The 19,572-nt window shown below is 51.0% G+C and overlaps 1 protein-coding gene across 8 annotated transcripts in view; it reads left to right on the forward strand.

The window, feature by feature from the left end:
* The window catches only part of LOC119178592 (uncharacterized), a 258,411-nt gene that overhangs the window by 58,629 nt on the left and 180,210 nt on the right, over positions 1-19,572 (forward strand). For all 8 annotated transcript variants that reach the window (XR_012888960.1, XR_012888977.1, XR_005110727.2 and 5 more), the window contains exon 2: positions 7,203-7,369. Coding sequence is in view for 1 of the 8 variants with exons in the window: in XM_075883826.1 (XP_075739941.1) it covers positions 7,203-7,369 (167 nt within the window). In the remaining 7 variants the exon portion in view is untranslated. The remainder of the gene's footprint in view (positions 1-7,202; positions 7,370-19,572) is intronic.

Here is a 19,572-nt window from a genome sequence, read left to right on the forward strand (position 1 = left end):
TGCTACATTTGAAAGGATGATGGACTCTCTTCTGCGTGGATGCAAATCGTCCACGTGCCTGTGCTATCTCGATGACGTCATCATATTTACACCCACATATGAAGGCTACCTTAGCCGCCTAACGACTGTTCTTGAGGTTTTCCGGACAGCAGGACTTCAGCTCAACTCTTTTAAATGTCGCTTTGGCCGTCGGGAAATCACTTTGCTGGGCCACCTAGTCAGTGCTCGAGGCGTGCAACATGATCTTGACAAAATTCGAGTTGTCAAAGATTTTCCCATACTACGTTCCGCAAAAGATGTACGGAGTTTTATCAGCTTACTTTCGACGTTTCTTGAATAATTTTGCTAACATCACCCGAACACTTACGGAGCTTTTGAAGAAAGACATACCTTTTTATTGGGGTATTGACCAAGCAAGTGCCTTCAGCACCCTTACAACAATACTTACTTCCACGCCCATCTTGGCCCGTTTTGACCCGTCAGCACATACTGAAGTTCGTACCGATGCCAGCGGACATGGAATTGGTGCTGTTCTCGCCCAGCGGCAACGAGGACAGGATTGCGTCATTGCTTATGCCAGTCACCTCTTTTCTCCTTTGGAGAGAAAGTTTTGCAATACAGAGCGTGAGTGCCTCGCACTAGTCGGGCCGTCGGAAAATTTTGACCACACTTGTTTGGCCGCACCTTTTCGGCAATTACAGATCACCATGTTTTGTGCTGGCTGTTGCCTCTCATATATCCAACTAAATGACTTGGCCGTTCGGTCTTGAAACGCCAAGAATACAGCTTTGATGTGGCTACAAAACCGGCCTATTGCACCAGGATACCGACTGTCTATCCCGTCATCCCATGGACTCGCCCGAAATTTCAGCACATGATTCAGACCCTTGTGTCTTCACGATGTCAGCTTTCCCCGACATACGCAAGGAACAGCTCAGTGATGTCCAGTTGCGGTCTATTATGCAGAGTCTACGTTTGCCCCGCGTAGACCCGTCGCTACACTTGTTCGTTCTACGCGATGGCATTCTTTACCGACACAACACCAGTGCCGAGGGACCAGAGCTGCTACTCGTAGTTCCTGCAACACTCCGTCCCGCTGTACTTGATCAGCTTCATGACACCCCAACCGCGGGACATCTCGGGGTCACGCGCACGTACGATCGCGTGCGGCGTAGATTCTTCTGTCAAGGCCTTTACCGTTCTGTGCGCCGATACGTTGCTGGTTTTGAGTCCTGCCAGAGCTCCAAACATTCCACCTTGCCACCAGCTGGTTTACTCCAACCAATAGACATACCCACCGTTCCCTTCTACCGCGTCGGTCTTGATCTCGTTGGATCATTTCCTACTTCTCTCACTGGAAACAAGTGGATAGCCGTACCCACTGATTACGCCACAAGATACGCTATCACACGAGTGCTACCGACAAGTTGTGCTCCTGACGTCACGGACTTTTTGCTTCATGACGTAATTCTTCTCCATGGCGCTCCTCGACAGCTGCTCACCGATCGTGGTCGCTTATTTTTTTCAAAAGTAGTAAGTGACATCCTTCGCTCATGTTCGACGCGTCACAAGCTCACTACGGCCTATCACCCACAAACAAATGTTCTTACCGAGCGCCTAAATCGAACCTTGACAACAATGCTCTCCGTGTACGTTTCCAAAGATCACCTTTATTGGGATAGTACTTTGCCGTATGTGACATTTGCGTACAATTCTTCACGCCACGACACCGCTGGCTTCTCCCCCTCCTCTTTATTGTTCGGCCGCCATGCAGCGTTACCCTTCGAGACTCTTCTCCCATCGACTACGCAAAGAGTTACAGAGTATGCCCGGGTGCCACTGCTCGCGCTCAAGTGGCCTGCCAAATCGCACGGGAACGTCTTCTTGGCTCGCAGCTCTCTCACAAGGCCCGCTATGATAGCCATCACAGAGTAGTTTCCTACTCTCCAGGTTCATTGGTCCTCCTCTGGACACCATGCCGCCACGTTGGCTTCTCTTCGAAGCTCCTGTCTCCCTACTCGGGGCCTTACGAAGTTTTACGCTGGCTTACCGAGGTCACATGCGTGATTGCTCCGTTGGACAGACAGTCGTCGTCGTCCGCACCCGCCCCTGACGTCGTCCACGTGACTCGCCTGAAACCATGCATCTCCGCATATGATCCTACTCTCCTTTGGGCGCCAAGACGGCGCTGCCAGCGGCGGGGGTTTTATGTCACACGACATCGGCTATGAAAAGCATCATAGACGACGAAGACGATGAAAGCGACCGTGCTCGTGTTGTTGCTGCTGTACCTCCATCTTGGCTGAAGCTGCCTCTTAGGCCCGTATTCACAAACGCTCCTTCACTCAAGGGCTCCCCTCGACTTGACGAATTCAAGGCGGAGCGTGCTCCTCCACTCAAGGAGCCGCTGCATTTCATGAACGCTCCTCCACACTTTCTTCGCCAAGGGAGGCCCCGGAAATGCTCCCTCCACTTGAGTGAACTGCATGGGCCGAGAAAAGCGCATGATAACGAGAGTATTCGCAATTGCGGTTAATAAATGCCTATCTTTGTATATTAAATGAACGCTTTTCTTACTCAATCTTTTTTTATAAATTGACATTACAGCAAAATACATGCATTTAGAGTGGTAGCATGGTTTCCGTAAGCCTTGAGCCGGTAGAGTTAGCGAGACCCCCGCTTCAAGTCTGGCAACAGTTGCGCCCAGGCAGCAGCTGATAGCGTTTCGTCTGCTGCTGAACGTTTCCACGTGCTCAGTTTATTTCGTCTCGTGTGCGTCCATTATTTGCTGTTTATATTTATGGTAGTGTCTGAGTGGGTGTTTGAGACCCTGCTTTCGCCTGGGTGACTAACGAACTACGTGAGTGACGGCAGGAAGCAGAACATATGGTTTGTTGCTTTGTTTACTTTCGCTTTGCTGAGAGCCTTCTGATCACTAGTGTAGCCACCAAACGTGTAACACGGTGGAGTGAGTAATTCCTACTTTATATCACATTACATTGGTGTGCTTTTAGAATTCACCTCCGACGAAGATTACTTGTACGTGAATGCGTTTTTGCTGCGGGAGTACGTGAACACTTCCTGATTTCATAGGAATGTGCTATGTTCATTTTTCTCATTTACTGCGAATTTCAAGGTGGCACTTTCATAGTTGTTCCTCTGCATGTAATAAAAATTTTGGAAGATAATGCTCACAACTTCTATTCAAGGTTATACCAGGGTAGCGTTGATTTCATTGATATGTGGGATTTAACGTCCCATAACCACCATTTGATTATGAGAGACGCAGGGTAGCGTTAAAAAGTAGACAAGGTACACTCATGGCTGAGTGTTTGAATAGGACTGTTATGCAAATTAAAAAAAGCAGTCGTGTGCCTTTCTTCAACTAATGGCGAAAACATCATTTTAAAGTTGTTATTTTCTTCAATTAGCAGCATATATAGTTAGTTAACAATGCGTGTTTGTGTTGTGTTTCAATTTAATCATTTCAATATTCCAAGGATGCCTAAGTAAGCAGTTAATTTTTCTATCTTCTTTTCGCCCTGCATTTGTGGATGCTCTAATATGACAGATTCGAATAGACGTAACCTTTAAATCTCTGTAGCTTCCGTCTCCAAGTTCACACAGCGGCCCCATCTTAAAACGTTTGTCCTGTCTTCTTTACTTGCAAGCTCACAAGCACATTCGTTAATGCAGGAATGACCTTTGCACTTGTGTTTTCTCTTTTATTTGTAGAATATTATTGCCGGGAATAGCTCTTGAAAGTGGTCGTGTTTTCTATGCTTCATTCTAAAGCCTCGGCAGTACACAATTTATAGGAGATAATTTATTCTTTTTGGAAATGATAAAATTGAAGGCGCTTTGGACTTTTGGCGCTGTTCTGTCTTAAAAACGACCGTGGTGGTTCACTGAACCTTGGAGAAAGTATCGTCAAGAAGCACAGTATTTTACTCTGCTGATTTAACAAAGACCAGTGCAACAAAGTGGTAAAAAATGCTCAAAAGTATTGGAGACATTGCGGATATATCTGGTCAAACCTCTGTAAATATGATATCCGCTACGGTTGCAACATAAAGATGTCTACACGCTGGAATCACGCCATCTCCGTTTCATGGAAGGGGAGTGGTGCTGGTGTATATAAAACAAGCTTGATTTTTGTAGAACTGCTCTCCTGTAGAACCGGAGAAGAGGTTTTTGTGATTCTGTCTCATCCTGAAAAGACGAACATGACAATAATTATGTATTCCAAAATTGAACAAATTAGAAATTGCGATTGACAAAGTCAGTCTTTATTACATTTGGCTGGTGAAGAGCCAAGTGACAAACACAAGCGTGCAACTGCAAAGTGTGCAATAATCAAGCATATGCAGCTGACACACTGTCAAAATAAATTTCGAGATTGTAAGACATCATAAATAAGATCAAGGTAGCAGACACCATAGCGTGTGTTATGCAGTGCAGCTGCAAGCATTCACTGCAGATTTTGTCTTTTTGTATACAGTCGTGCAAACTCTGCAATGCATTGCCAATACGGCACGTTTTAGAAAACTTTTGCTCTGTGTTTTTCCGTCGGCAGCCTGGCCCCTACACAAGAGAGGCAAGACATATTATTAGAAAAACGTATTAGCTTGAACATCAAAGCCGCATTTTTTTATTTCTCGGGATGCACTCACTCATTATATTTCTTGAGTTAAAGAACCGACACGGTTGAGTTATTAAGCTTTGCCTATTTTGACACATGTTTGGCTCAGGCACTTGGCCAGCTCTCTAGGCATATGGTTATGTAATTTGATAACCTAATTGCACAAAATCAATGGCGTAGCCAGCAATATCTCTTCGGGGGGGGGGGGGGGGGGTTCAACCATAGAAAGCAACCTTATAATGTATCTGCCATATTTCTATTTGCCATTTCCGTTTTTATACGACACTTCATGCATTCTTGCATGCGTGCACGTTTCACAGAGCACGAGCCTCTGCTTGATTCCCTGAAGCTGGGTTGGTTATTCATTGGTATTGTGAGCTGCATAGACATTGTATATTGAAGCTATGTTTCACGCGTAGTAGCAACAACAGCACACTTATTGGGCCCAATTGCATTGTGTTTTCTTCTTCTCAAACTGTCTCTTATAGTGATCTGACCTGAGCAGGGGGAAAAATGAACAAAAAAACAAGAAAAAGGAGAACTTACCCTCTCGTAGATACAGACGATCATCTAACGAAAGTGTGCTTCGCCTTATATTTTGGCTAGGGTAGCAAAGATTCACCGGAGGGGAAGGCGCTCAAGAGTATGGTGAATGCAGCGCATCGAAAGTTTGCTATTACGTTTCCTCTCAGCTTGTTTGTCAAGCTTTCACGCCACACTGGAAATGGTGTGGTGTGCAAGCTTCATCGAAACACTTGAAAGCACTGGCGTCCGAAGTAAGTCTTCGAGCACTCGCACGACGAGTATACGCACGCGCGAAGGCAGGTAATCCACTGGCTCATGCAGGAAACACAACACATCACTGCACTGGTGAGCGCTCCGCTTGACACCACGCCCGCCTGTCCCAGCGCCACAGCAGCCGTTGTCGAACCGTTACAGGGCAGCTCCGTAGTGAACGTGCACCGTCACCGTTGAAAGAACGCGGCGGTGGCAGCCAAATTGATCGTTACACGCCGTCAAAGCGAGACGGGCTCCGCCATGGACGCGATGTTGGTGCAGAAGCTTCACTCGAGGGATGATTCAAGGTAGCTCGATCGCTTCCTTGACAATGTCGAGGAAACGCTTGAGATTTTCTCAAGGGAAGGAATCGTTTCGAGTGAAGGGAGGTTTATGAATGGAAAAACGTCACTCAAGGCGTTTCGAGTGAAGGGTCGAGTCGAGGAGCGTTTGTGAATACGGGGTTTACTCTCCCTGTATGTTTTGTAAATATATTTATTCCATTCATTCTCTCACCCCCATGACAATATCGATGCCAGCAATGTCGGCCTCAGCGCGACGTTTGTATAGACAGGTTCCAGCCAGGGAACGCAGCCATCCACGCTGCTGCTGTACAAGCACCAGCTGAAGTAGCATTGCCAGCACGATTACTGCATCTCGGGGCGCGGCCAGGCTTCTTGTTATGTTCTTTGCCAAGGGCATTGGGGACCTCGCTGAGACGTCTCTGCGGCCAGCCGTTTAAAACTGTGACGTATGTAGCCTGGCCAACGGTCGCTGCTGCGCCGAGCATCGTGTCTCAACGCAAACTCTTCGCTGGACGGGCTGCTCACTCCTTGCATGGAGCATCGCGTCTCCGATGCAGGTTGACTGCTCCGTAGCCGGACCCACGCAGTCAAGCATCATCGTCGCCACAGGGTCGCACATCAAGACGCGAATCAGATTCCGCAGCACCAGTCTACCGCCTCCCGCCCTGCACCTCAGTGTTCATCAGAGCTTCCACTGCATCGTGAGGTCCTTATGTGATTCTTAAAGAGAAAAAAGAGAAAAGTGAGCCCCGTAACAGTCTGCATCAGAGTGCGACATCTCAACAGTAGCTCACGAGGGATGGGGGTAAGGAGGAATTAAAAGGATAGGATTAACAGGTAGATAGATAGGGGAAAAAGAGAGCGAGGTGCAGGGACAGCCAACGACAGACAATGACGGAAGTACAGAAGAGATAGGAAAGATAAACACGGTCGCAGGAGGGTGAGGTTCTTGAACTTTCTTTTGTATGAACGTTCATTATATCCCTCGTTTAGCGCAGTCTCTGCGTACCAATGTGTGCTGCCTTTCGATGTCTCTTCTTATACGACACCGTCTCTCAGTGTCTATTTCTCCTCACACAGCACGCATAACAGGCGTTGACAAACGCAGTCTTTCATTATTTTTCTTATATTAGGTTATCAATGACTGACGCTTTGTAGGCCGCTATCTCTGTGCATCGTAAATTACTTGTAGTTCGCTTTTACAATTTCCGGACGGAGGTTCGGCCAAATAAAAAGTTTATTTTCAAACATGTTTCCTCCTGCCTTCGTCAACGTCACGACTGTGTCACAATATTGCAGATATTTTGATCACATTCATCGCATACTTTTGATGCATTTGACACATATTAGAAAGATTCAATGCCTGACGTCTCGAATGTAGTGTGCTTTTTTTAGCCCTGCACCCCGAAAATGTGACCTCCAAGAAGCTTGTTCTTTTTTTTTTTTGTTACAAAATGGACACTGTGTTTTTCCTACAGTTTTTGAGCAGCACATCGAGAATGTACTTGACGAAAAGGAATATTAACACTGACCCACAAGGAAGAAATCTTGCAAGTTGTGTTTCTGCTCAAACGATACATGTGGATGAGTGTACACATGAGATAGAGCAGAACTATACCTACTACAACTCGTCTTCTAGCACATGGTAAGTCAAGTCAAGATCTTTGACGATGTGGCGCACACCCACGCTGAGGGATTGGCCAAGAACCAGATAGTTTTCATGAATTGTGTCTTTAATAACAGGTTAAGATGATTCTATTTACGAGAAATAAAAGAAAGATGCAACAGGACAAATTTGATGGTTGAATATTAAATAACGTGTAGTGTAATGCAATAATGCAGCGTCTTTATTTATGATAAATTTAGAAAGTTCAAGATCTACCGAAGAATGATTTCAACACTTAAACCTCTTTGAACTTTTGACAAACTTCTGCAATGCGTCAACAACCTTCCCGTCGCTGTGGCCCAGATACAAAGCCCCGAAAGAAAGCACATTTTGAGCGTTTAAATATATTCCGAGAAGGTGGCGAACGGCACCTAAAGTGTTTTCTGTAAGTCAGAGAATCTATTATAGTAAACAAGGTAATGTTCAGTTGACTCATTCGCTCCACAAACAGGACAATGAAGGGAGGCTGCCCGACCACCTCTGTGTAAATACAAATTTAGCTGCAGAATTTGACAGCGCAGTCAAGTGGTTGCGACTTCCGTTTCTTGGGTTTGCCATAATTCACTATTCCAATGGCATAACAAGTGCTTGAATTCTGTTGTGGCTCTTAGGGAAGGTGTAGAAAGTTCCTGTTACAGCATTTTTCTTCTTAATGTAGTGCCTATTAGGAATTTTGATGCCGGTAATACCTCATTAACAGGCCCATTTAAAGATGACCTTGCCAGCGCATCTGCCATTTCATTCATATAAATGCCCTTATGTCCTGGAACCCAGATCAGTTTGATCAGATTTAGATGCGAGGGAACTAATGCTTTGAAAGCACTTTGAGCATGCGAGTTCTTATCTGCATTAAGTGAGGCACATACCGCTAGCGAATGCGTTAAAATTACTGCGGAACTTACTGAAGCAGTTGTTTTACGGAGAGCTAGAATTACTGCCAAAAAAAAAGAAGGCTGGTGCCCTTCCGAGTGTTTCTCCTGTAACCCCAATCTACGTGCGGGGCATTAAAGTCACCCGTTACAACTATGGGAGCAGAGTTTGCTATTTGAATAGCCCTATCAATTGCTTCAAAAACAGCAGTGAGGCCATCTCTAGGATGAGAATAAATATTCAAAATAAAATATGTGCCTTGTCCTGTACGACATGGGAGAAGTTCAAGAAGAAGGCAGTCACTGTAAAGATCCGAAAGATCATGCGCTATAAACGAGATATTTCTCTGTATATATGTGGTAGCCCGTGGGGAACTAGGATGCGAATGTACAGCCTGATAGCCGAGGAGTTTGCAAGCTTTTAAAGGCTCCTGTACGGAGATGACATCAGGGGCCCGTGTCGACCGCTGTATATAAAGTGAGAGGTTGTCTCTCTTGTTTCTTAATCCACGACAATTCCATTGCTATATGCAGAGTGGAGAGGGTGAAGATGAGGCAAGGGTGCAGGAGGGGGTTATGGCTGCGAAGGCGCTGGAGAGGGTTGAGATTGTGGGAGAGATTCGAGCCGAGCAACTAACACGTCTTGAATACTCTCTATCTTATTGAAGCGTTCAGCAATTTGCGTAAAGCCTAAATCAACCTTTTGTTTGAGTTCGCGGTGTTCTTTCCGAATTTTTTGATTGGTGCTTTTAAAATCGTCCTCCGATGACTCGGGTTGCTCTGTTTTTTTCTTTTTTGCTGGCTGTGGAGAGGAATCTATAATATCGGTCCCTGATTTTGCTGCCATATCAGGCTCTATGACAGAGGGGGAGATAGATAGGGGTGGAGAAGACGCGGGTGGGGCAGCTGTAAGTGTACTTAAACGTTCCAGCACCAGAGCCAACTGTTGCTTTAACTCTTGATTCTCTCGCATTAGACGTTCGATAGTCTCCTGAGTTTTAGAATTTTCTTTAGCGTCAGAGAGCATACAACAGAAGCAGGAGGCTTGCTTTGCCCAGCTCACCTTTTCGGGTTTGGTGCTGAAGTCGCGGCTTTGTGATGCACTTCGTCCAGGGCTTTTGCCTTTGCTGCCACGGTTTCGTCCAGGACTCCTGCTTATGCTGCTACGGTTTCGTCCAGGACTCTTGCTTCTGCTGCTACAATTTCTATCGTCGATGCTTGGAAAAGACTCCTTCTCGAGCTGGAACTCGGGCTGCTCCTGCTGGTGCTCTTGTTGCGGCCTTTGTCGTGGCCGAGAGAGACGGCTGAAGCCACGCTGAAAGCGTTGCTTGCATGCCCTGTCACCCGTCTTGTGAGCGTCCCCACAGATGACGCCCTGCGGGGTGCAGGGATAGTCCTCCGGGTGTTTCTGTCCGCAGCTTGAGCACGTGAGGCGATTTGGCAAAGGACATACATCTCGTCGGTGGCCGACTTGTCTGCAGTTTAGGCACGCTTCCACCTTCGGTCGAAAGTTGAAAACGGCGTAGAGGATGCCAAACATTTTGACTGACGGAGGAAGCTCCTCAGCCATGAAGTGAATGAGCACTGAGCGTGAGGTACGCCCCATGTCTCTTGCTTGGACTATTGGTAGAAGGGGATTCGCCCGACGTAATTCTTGAAGCAAGTCCTGAGGCGATTCACCATTCCAAGCGCGGTAGATGATACCTGCCCGTGCCCCGTCCGGGGGAGCTATGTACGCGTGAAATCCCAGTTTTTTACCACGTAGCGTGAGTTCTCGTATTTTTGCATAGTTGGCAACTCGGTCGGCGCAAGATGTGGACACGCTGAAAATATTTTTGGCCAGATTGGTGCACACAAGATCTTCGTCGGCAACCACAGAGTGCAGTCCGCTTTTGGCGACTACAGCCGCTCGTAACTCTACGTCGTTGTATTGGGCCAGATCTACGCCCGCACTCGGACGAAAGACAATCTTGAAGTCATCGACTGGAAACCGTGGCAGTCGTTTTAAGCGAGGACGCGCCACAGCTGTGCTGTCGAGCTTTGAGGAAACGCTGGGCGGTGATTCCGTTTTCCGTGCGGGCGTTTCGGCAGCTGGCGCCGCTTTACTTGACTGCGTTCCTTCAGTTTCTTTTGACTGTTGTCGAGGTGAGCGTTGTCGGGCATTCAGAACTACACTCCCTTCTTCTGGGTTGAATTCTGTGGCAGGTAAATCCGTGCCACTCACCATGTATGCCATTGCGTTGCCGAAAAACTTGTGCACGCGCGTCGAAGCACGAGCCTGACGCCGGCGGTGCCGGTGGCGTTAGGGCTAACGATGCGGCGTTCCCCCGCTCAGCAAGAGTTGATGTTTGCAAAGCTCCTCAAGAACAAAGAGGTTTGAGGCACTCACCAGCAGCGTCGGCAACTTGCTGAAGTTCAAGAGAGACCACTGTTGGCACCAAAAAAGCAGTCTTGGTTCGACAAAAACTTCGTAGAATACGGAGCCAATGCGAGGCACGTCAGCCTTGCCTGGCCCCCTAGCGGACTCTCTGGCTGGGGAAGGAAGCGAGTTCGTTATATGAAACAAAAAGTGGCAGTGTAAGCTTCTTCAACTTGCGGCACAGTTCACCACTTTGCACAGACACGGCAGCACCAGTATCAACGAGCGCTTGCACCGGTACACCATCAATGTGCACAGTTATTTCACTAGCAAGTAGAAACGGAGGCCTTGAAAGTTTTGATATATGCGCAGCTCTTGCCTCGGGAACTGCGATGGTCAGTTTTCTGTTTGGGCGGGTGGTGATCGAGGAAGCATCAGAGAAATAGAACGTTGCCATTCGGATGAAACAGCGCCAATGGTTAACGCTGGGGTGAGGGCGACCGATCTCTGTCGAAGCCGCGGCGACGTGGTGCCGACTGTACCGACGTGGGGAGGGGGGGGAACGAAGACGACTGTAGTGGCAATGAAAGATAGCCGTAAGTCGCCTAACCAGCAGGTGGGTTATTAACTAGATGACGGCAGTAGCGTGCTAGATGACCAGGAAGATGACAGAAATAGCAAATTGGCCTGTTGTCCGGAGTGCACCAAGGGTTTGTTGATGGTAGTGCGGGGTGGCGAACAGGAGGTGGGTGGGGACTGATAGGGGGACTTGCTGCGTAGATGGGACGGGGCTGTCTAGCGAGATACGTGGCGTTTCACGGTGACAATGGTGATCGACTGGTGGTCTCAGCGTAAGTGAGAGGGGTGGAGATAGGCGAAGGATGGTATGTGGGAGACAGGGCATCAGAAACTTGCTCTTAGATTGTCTTGCGGAGCGTTGGGGTCAGCATGTGGGCACTGGCCGGAGCTTATGGCACAATAGACATTTTGCGCGCCAATTCTCGGACGAACTGCTGGATTTGATGCATTAACGTGCTTTGTTCGGATAAAACAGCGCCAATGGTAACGCAGATGTAGAGCTCGTGTCGAGGTTGGGACGTCGAGTAGAAATGCGCTCTCTGGGCAGCTCGTCGTAACTCTCACAGTGCTGAATGAGCTAGGCGACGGTTTGCGGGTTTTTTGCAACGAGCATGTGGAAGGTGTCGTCCTCAATACCTTTCATGATGTGCCGTATTTTGTTAGTGTCAGACATCTGGGAATAGATACAATGGCAGAGGTCTAGATTATCCTCAATATACGATGTAAAGGTCTCGCCAGAGCGCTGTGCGTGGCCGCGCAAGCGTTGTCCAGCGTGGAGCTTGCGAACAGCGGATCGGCGAAAAATTTCTGCAAAGCGCGTCTTGAAGGTTGACCGAAAAGATATTTCCGCTTTGTGGTTGTTAAACCAAAGTTCTCCCACGCCCGCGAGATAGAGATGAATGTGAGCGAGCTTGTCTGTGTCATCCCACTTATTGTGGGTGCTTACCGCTTCATACTGGGACAACCAGTCTTCGGTGTCTTGGTCGTCGGTGGCGTTGAAAATCACTGGATCTCACTATCGTGGCATTCCGGTACAGGTGACAGATGGAATTATGTCTGCAGGTGGCGGGGTCATGTCGCCAGGCATTGGCGAGGCGGGAGGTTGAGGTAGAGTCCGGGAACGGAGTTCCCGTTTGAGACAACTAGCATTGATTGATTGATTGATTTGTAGGGTTTAACGTCCCAAAACCACCATATGATTATGAGAGACGCCGTAGTGGAGGGCTCCGGAAATGTCGACCACCTGGGGTTCTTTAACGTGCGCCTAAATCTGAGTGTAAGGAAAGGACTTAAAGACGCCGAGGAATGTTAAACTAGAACTGAAGAAGACGAGTGGAGGGCAGGTGGCACGAGGGCGACAACAAGAAATGAAGAAGAAGAGAAGAAGAAGGCACGTGCGATTACGAGGCAACTGTGCGCCAATCAGCCGATGACCAGTGGTGGCCCATAGAGGTGGCGTGCCACGATTGGGCCACGGGCGACCATCGCGTGGCAGTGGGCTTTGTGGCTGGGGACGAGCCGAAGCAGCGGCAGACGGGAGACAGCGGGCCGAAGCGTCGGACGCAGGTGATCCAGGTTCCGGCCAGGGAACGCGGCCGTCCACGCTGCTGCCGTCCAACTACCAGCTGGGGCGGCATTGCCGGCACGAGTACTGCATCTCGGGGCACGGCCTGGCCTGCTGTTCTCTTCCTTGCCGAGGGCATCGCCGATCTCGGCGAGGCGTCTCCACGGTCAGCCGTTCGACACAGCGATGAACGTGGCCTGGCTAATGGTCACGGATGCGTCGAGCATCGCGTCTCGGCGCACGCTCTTCGCTGGACGGGCTGGCCATGCCCCGCATGGAGCATCGCGTCTCCAATGCGGGTTGACTGCTCCGTGGCCGCACCCATGCCATCAAGCGCCGGGGTCACGAGAGCGTCGCACTTCGGCAAGGGACGAGCGAGATGTTCTGCCGGGCGAGACGCGGGAGTGCGCACAGAGGAGCACGGAGCCGGGTGAGGATTCAGGGTGGCCGAGGATTCAGATGCCAGGGGAGAGACTGGCTGAATCTAGGATCGCCGAGCGGTGCCGAGCGACGGGCCAGACTCGGACGTGGGCCACGAGCTCATGAGCTGCAGGGTGCACCCGAGGGTACCTGGCGGTGCCCTGGCCAAGAATGAACGTGCGGAAAAGAGAGCTCGAGCGTGGAGGCCACGAAGGCAAACGAAGCAGTGCGCCGCTCGAGAGGACGAGTTCCTGGGAGCGTTCCTGAGCCGGACGTGGGACCCCTACGTGTCGGCTAGGTCGAGCTCCGGCGTGTTCGCTCGGGGTCGAGTCCGCCGGCCGGTGCAAGGTGCAAGGACGCGGCCTGCTGAACGGCTCCTGCCTGGGTGCAGTGGCCGGGAGCAGGTTCGTGGGCGAGGCCTACCGGGCGTGGTCCTCGTGAGCCGGGGCCTGACCCTGAACCTCAGGAGTTGCGACCCTGACTGCTGGCCGCGACGTCTGACTAAACGGCGCTGCACACGGTAGCGCATCCGTGTGCCGTCAGCCGTTCCACCCATGCCATGAAATAAAAAGTTCATGTTAATGATTTCTCGTCCGCTATCAACAAACATAGTGACGAACGTCCGTTAACCATCACAATAAACGGCGAGCCTGCCAGGATTAAGCTCTCGCGTTACTTCTGAGAGCCTCACGTTGTTTGTGTGTGGCGGACGAGAATGGACGACAAGAGAAAGCTAGTTGAGCTAGGGAAGGAGATGGAACTGAGTGGAGAGGCTTTGCTGGCATGGGTGAGCGCTGACAAAAAAGAAACGAGGAACCAGAGAGCGAAAGATCGAGACGAGACACGTCTAGCAGCACAGGCGGAACATGAGCGTGAAATACCTCGCATGGAGGCTGAAAGGCTCCTCCTCGAAGAGCGACGTCTGTTTATTGTTGTGTGAGAAAAGTTGTTTTCCCCCTAAACAACTTTCTTGAGCAGGGGGATATTGTAAGGAAAGGACTTAAAGACGCTGAGGAATGTTAAACTAGAACTGAAGAAGACGAGCGGAGGGCAGGTGGCACGAGGGCGACAACAAGAAATGAAGAAGAGAAGAAGAAGGCACGTGCGATTACGAGGCAACTGTGCGCCAATCAGCCGATGACCAGTGGTGGCCCATAGAGGTGGCGTGCCACGATTGGGCCACGGGCGACCATCGCGTGGCAGTGGGCTTTGTGGCTGGGGACGAGCCGAAGCAGCGGCAGACGGGAGACAGCGGGCCGAAGCGTCGGACGCAGGTGATCCAGGTTCCGGCCAGGAAACGCGGCCGTCCACGCTGCTGCCGTCCAACTACCAGCTGGGGCGGCATTGCCGGCACGAGTACTGCATCTCGGGGCACGGCCTGGCCTGCTGTTCTTTTCCTTGCCGAGGGCATCGCGGATCTCGGCGAGGCGTCTCCACGGTCAGCCGTTCGACACAGCGATGAACGTGGCCTGGCTAATGGTCACGGATGCGTCGAGCATCGCGTCTCGGCGCACGCTCTTCGCTGGACGGGCTGGCCATGCCCCGCATGGAGCATCGCGTCTCCGATGCGGGTTGACTGCTCCATGGCCGCACCCATGCCATCAAGCGCCGGTGTCACGAGAGCGTCGCACTTCGGCAAGGGACGAGCGAGATGTTCTGCCGGGCGAGACGCGGGAGTGCGCACAGAGGAGCACGGAGCCGGGTGAGGATTCAGGGTGGCCGAGGATTCAGATGCCAGGGGAGAGACTGGCTGAATCTAGGATCGCCGAGCGGTGCCGAGCGACGGGCCAGACTCGGACGTGGGCCACGAGCTCATGAGCTGCAGGGTGCACCCGAGGGTACCTGGCGGTGCCCTGGCCAAGAAGGAACGTGCGGAAAAGAGAGCTCGAGCGTGGAGGCCACGAAGGCAAACGAAGCAGTGCGCCGCTCGAGAGGACGAGTTCCTGGGAGAGTTCCTGAGCCGGACGTGGGACCCCTACGTGTCGGCTAGGTCGAGCTCCGGCGTGTTCGCTCGGGGTCGAGTCCGCCGGCCGGTGCAAGGTGCAAGGACGCGGCCTGCTGAACGGCTCCTGCCTGGGTGCAGTGGCCGGGAGCAGGTTCGTGGGCGAGGCCTACCGGGCGTGGTCCTTGTGAGCCGGGGCCTGACCCTGAACCTCAGGAGTTGCGACCCTGACTGCTGGCTGCGACGTCTGACTAAACGGCGCTGCACACGGTAGCGCATCCGTGTGCCGTAAGCCGTTCCAGCCACTCCAGCCGTGCCACCTTTGCCCTCAGGCACGTCGACGATCGCATCATGTCGGGACGACGGGGACCCAAACTGTGAGGCAGCGTTTTTCTCTTGCGAACTGAGAACTCTACGCGCTGGACTCGGAGTACGCGTAGCCGCGAGCTCTCCGCATACTAGAGGTCTGACTCTCGTACATGTTGCGTGACGCGTGGCGTGTAGGGTAGGACATATAGTTTTATTTTCACCTGCCACTTCGTTCTCTAGTGCATAATTTAACGCTTCTTTTGTTCGCATCCATTCTTGATGTTAATCCTTTTTCGTCCGCTTTCAACAAACACAGTGACGAACGTCCTTAACCATCACACTGAGCACACGGGCCTATAACATTTCCGCCTCCATCAGAACTGCAACCACTGAAGCCGGGATTTGATCCCGCGACCTGCGGGTCAGCAGCCGAGTACCTTAGCCACTAGACCACCGCGGCGAGCAAGAGACAACCAGCACTCTCCAAAAAATGTAAAAATACTGTTAGACGCCATGCCGGCGTGCGTGAGGCAACCGTTTAATGGGCCGAACAGCAGCGAGACACCGGCCAGCGGTTTTAGCAGCAGCTACAGCTGCAGCAGCACGAGCCTCCGCCACTACAAACGCCTTCTTCGTCGTCTATAGCAAGCCAGTATTTGTCACTACAATATATATATTGCAACGAGCAAGGTTGCGTAAAAACACAGGTTATTGTTCCAGAAAGGTTAGCCGCAACAAGCTGGTACAGGCAGGAACCCGGCGAGCACGAGCCACACACGTACGTCAACGTCTTCTTTCACGCTGGCACAGAGCTGGCGCCACTATGCTTCGGTACAATTACTCCCCGCGCAGAAAGGAGCCAACCTGGCGACCTAGGGGAAGGACACGACAAGGGGGTCATAGCACGGTTTGAGGCGTGATACGTGTACTGTTTCACGCCCACGGCAGCGTTGGTCTGAAGGTGGATCAATGGGCTCAACTTCATAGTTGACAGGAGATGTTTGCCGCACCACACGGTAGGGGCCATGGTATTTCGACGAAAACTTCGGGGAAAGACCGGGAGGGGTAGACGGGACCCCGCGCCAAACCAGCATTCCTGGGTTATAGTGTACAGTAGACGCAGAGGAATCGTGGTCAGTCTTCTGGCGCCATTGGTCTTGTGCGGTAAATGAGCGAGCGAGTTGACGACACTATTCGGCATAAGCAGCTGCTTCGGAAACAGGCGTCGCTTCGGAAACATCAGGCCTGTAAGGGAGAATGGTGTCCATGGAGCATGATGGCTCACGTCCGTACAGGAGGAGGAAAGGAGAAAAGCCAGTGGTTGTTTGTGGCGCAGAGTTGTACGCGTAAGTGACAAAAGGGAGCACTTGGTCCCAATTAGTGTGGTCGTCAGAGGCGTACATGGCAAGCATATCTCCAAGGGTACGGTTAAAGCGTTCCGTCATGCCATTGGTTTGAGGAGGGTATGCCGTGGATTTCCGATGGACAGTGCGACATGCCTTGAGTAGCTCGTCGACGGCGTTCGAGAGAAACACGCGTCCACGGTCACTCAGTTATTCACGAGGTGCACCGTGTTGCAAAATGAGATGGTGAAAAAGAAAGGACGCAACGTCTTTCGCAGTGGTAGCAGGCAGCGCAGATGTTTCAGCGTAGCGTGTCAAATCATCCATGGCGACGATGATCCACCGGTTGCCTCGAAGAGAGTTGGGTAGAGGACCATAAAGATCAATTCCGACGCGGTCGAATGGTCTCGCTGGGCAGGTTAAGGGTTGTAAAGGGCCAGCAGTGTTGTGAGAAGGCGTCTTGCGTCGTTGACACGTGGTGCATGACCGAACATACTGGCGAACATGCCGATACATGCCGCGCCAGTAGTATCTTAGACGAAGGCGAGAGTAAGTCTTAAATACTCCAGCGTGGCCACACTGGGGGTCATCGTGAAAGGCAGCGCAGATGTCCGAACGCAAAATGGCGAGGGATGACAAGGAGCCATCTATGGTCGTCCGTCACGTAATTGCGGCGATACAACAAGCCTTCACGGACAGCAAAGTGTCTTGCTTGACGAGAAAGGGAGCGTGAAGTCGTTTCTGACGAACTGTGGGAGAGGACGTCGAGCAAAGAATTGATCCAGGGAATCTTGCGCTGTTCGGATGGCATGTCAGTGATGCTCAAAGATGACGAATCGCAAATGGCAGTTGATAAGCAGGCAAGGTCAGGAGGCAGTGGAGAACGGGATAGTGCATCGGCGTCTGAATGTCTGCGTCCTGAGCGATAAACAACACGGATATCGTATTCCTGAAGGCGTAAAGCCCAACGAGCGAGGCGGCCAGTAGGATCTTTCATGGACGCTAACCAGCATAAGGCATGGTGATCTGTGACAACATCAAACTGGCGTCCGTAAAGGTAGGTGCGAAATTTTCCTATAGCCCAAATGATAGCCAAGCACTCCTTTTCCGTGACGGAATAGTTGGACTCTGCCTTCGTTAGTGTACGGCGGGCATAGGCGACAACGTACTCGTCGCAGCCGTCCTTGCGTTGAGCGAGAATAGCACCGAGGCCAACACCGCTTGCATCCGTGTGAATTTCAGTGGGTGCATTGGGATCGAAGTGGCGGAGAACTGGCGGAGACGTGAGTAGCCGGCGTAGCGCCGTGAATGCCTCATCGCAGTGGGAATTCCAGCCAGAGAGGTCCGCGCTACGGGAGAGAAGCTGAGTCAGAGGGGCAATTATAGAGGCAAAATTGCGAATGAAACGCCGAAACTAGGAACACAAGCCTACGAAACTACGAAGCTCCTTTAGGGTAGTAGGCTTGGGGTACTCGGCAACGGCACGCAGTTTGGCAGGGTCTGGCGATATTCCTTCTTTTGAAACGACGTGGCCGAGAATTGTGAGTTTGCGGGCGCCAAAATGACATTTCTTGAAGTTTAGTTGCAACTCGGCTGCCGTAAGGCACTGGAGAACTTGTTCCAGACGAGAAAGATGAGTTTCAAAATTCGCCGAGAATACAATTATGTCGTCTAAATAGCAAAGACAGATGTGCCATTTAAGTCCCCTGAGGACACTGTCCATCATTCTTTCAAAAGTCGCAGGCGTATTGCAAAGATCGAAGGGCATTACATTAAATTCATATAAGCCGACAGGGGTCACAAACGCCGTTTTTGGACGGTCTGGTTCAGCCATTGGCACTTGCCAATATCCAGAGCGCAGATTCAGTGAAGAGAAAAACTCCGCACCTTGAAGGCAATCCAAGGCGTCATCAATGCGTGGTAGGGGATAAACATCCTTGCTTGTGATGTTGTTTAGTTGACAATAATACACGCAAAACCTGATGGAGCCATCCTTTTTTCGCACGAGGACCTTTGGCGAAGCCCACGGACTGTGTGAGTGCTGAATAACACCACGTTGCAGCATCTCGTCGACGTGTTGAGTAATGACGTCACGCTCAGCCTGCGAGACGCGGTAGGGGCGCTGACGAAGTGGAGTATGATGACCGGTGTCGATATGGTGAGCGACAACTGACGTGCGTCCCAAGGGAGGTTGTCCGTGGTCGAAGGAGGCGCGGAAACGGTCAAGTAGTTGAATGAGCTGATTGCGCTGGTCTTGCGTAAACCGGTGTCTACGCTGCGCAACAGAACGTCTTCGTCAGGTAGTGAGGGCGCGGTGCCAGCTGTGACAGCATCCACGGACAACGGTGTCGTATCAGAACGGGCATCGAAAGGAAAGATGTCATCAAAAGTGTCAAGACTCCCAATGCATTCGCCATGCAATAAGGTAGCGGGACAAGGGAACGGATTGCACACGTACACGACACTGGAGCCATCGGAAAGTGTTATGACGGCAAACGGGACGACAAGGTTCCGGCGATGAGCGCATTCTTGTGACGGCATAAATAGGGCAGTTGAATCGGAAACGGAGTTGCACAAAAGAGGTACCGCGGCGACCGAAAAAGCAGAAATGACGACGTCAGCGGCGACGATAACCTTTTTGGGTGAGCGAGGGTGATCTATAAGTGTCGTGCTGAATGGAAACAAAACGAGTTGAGCACGAGCGCAGTCAACAACCGCATGATTAGCGGAAAGAAAGTTTCATCCCAGGATGATTTCATGAGACGCATGCGGAAGGACGACAAATTCAACTATGTAA

This window comes from Rhipicephalus microplus, chromosome 1, assembly GCF_043290135.1.
Source record: "Rhipicephalus microplus isolate Deutch F79 chromosome 1, USDA_Rmic, whole genome shotgun sequence".
Taxonomy (NCBI): Eukaryota; Metazoa; Arthropoda; class Arachnida; order Ixodida; family Ixodidae; genus Rhipicephalus; species Rhipicephalus microplus.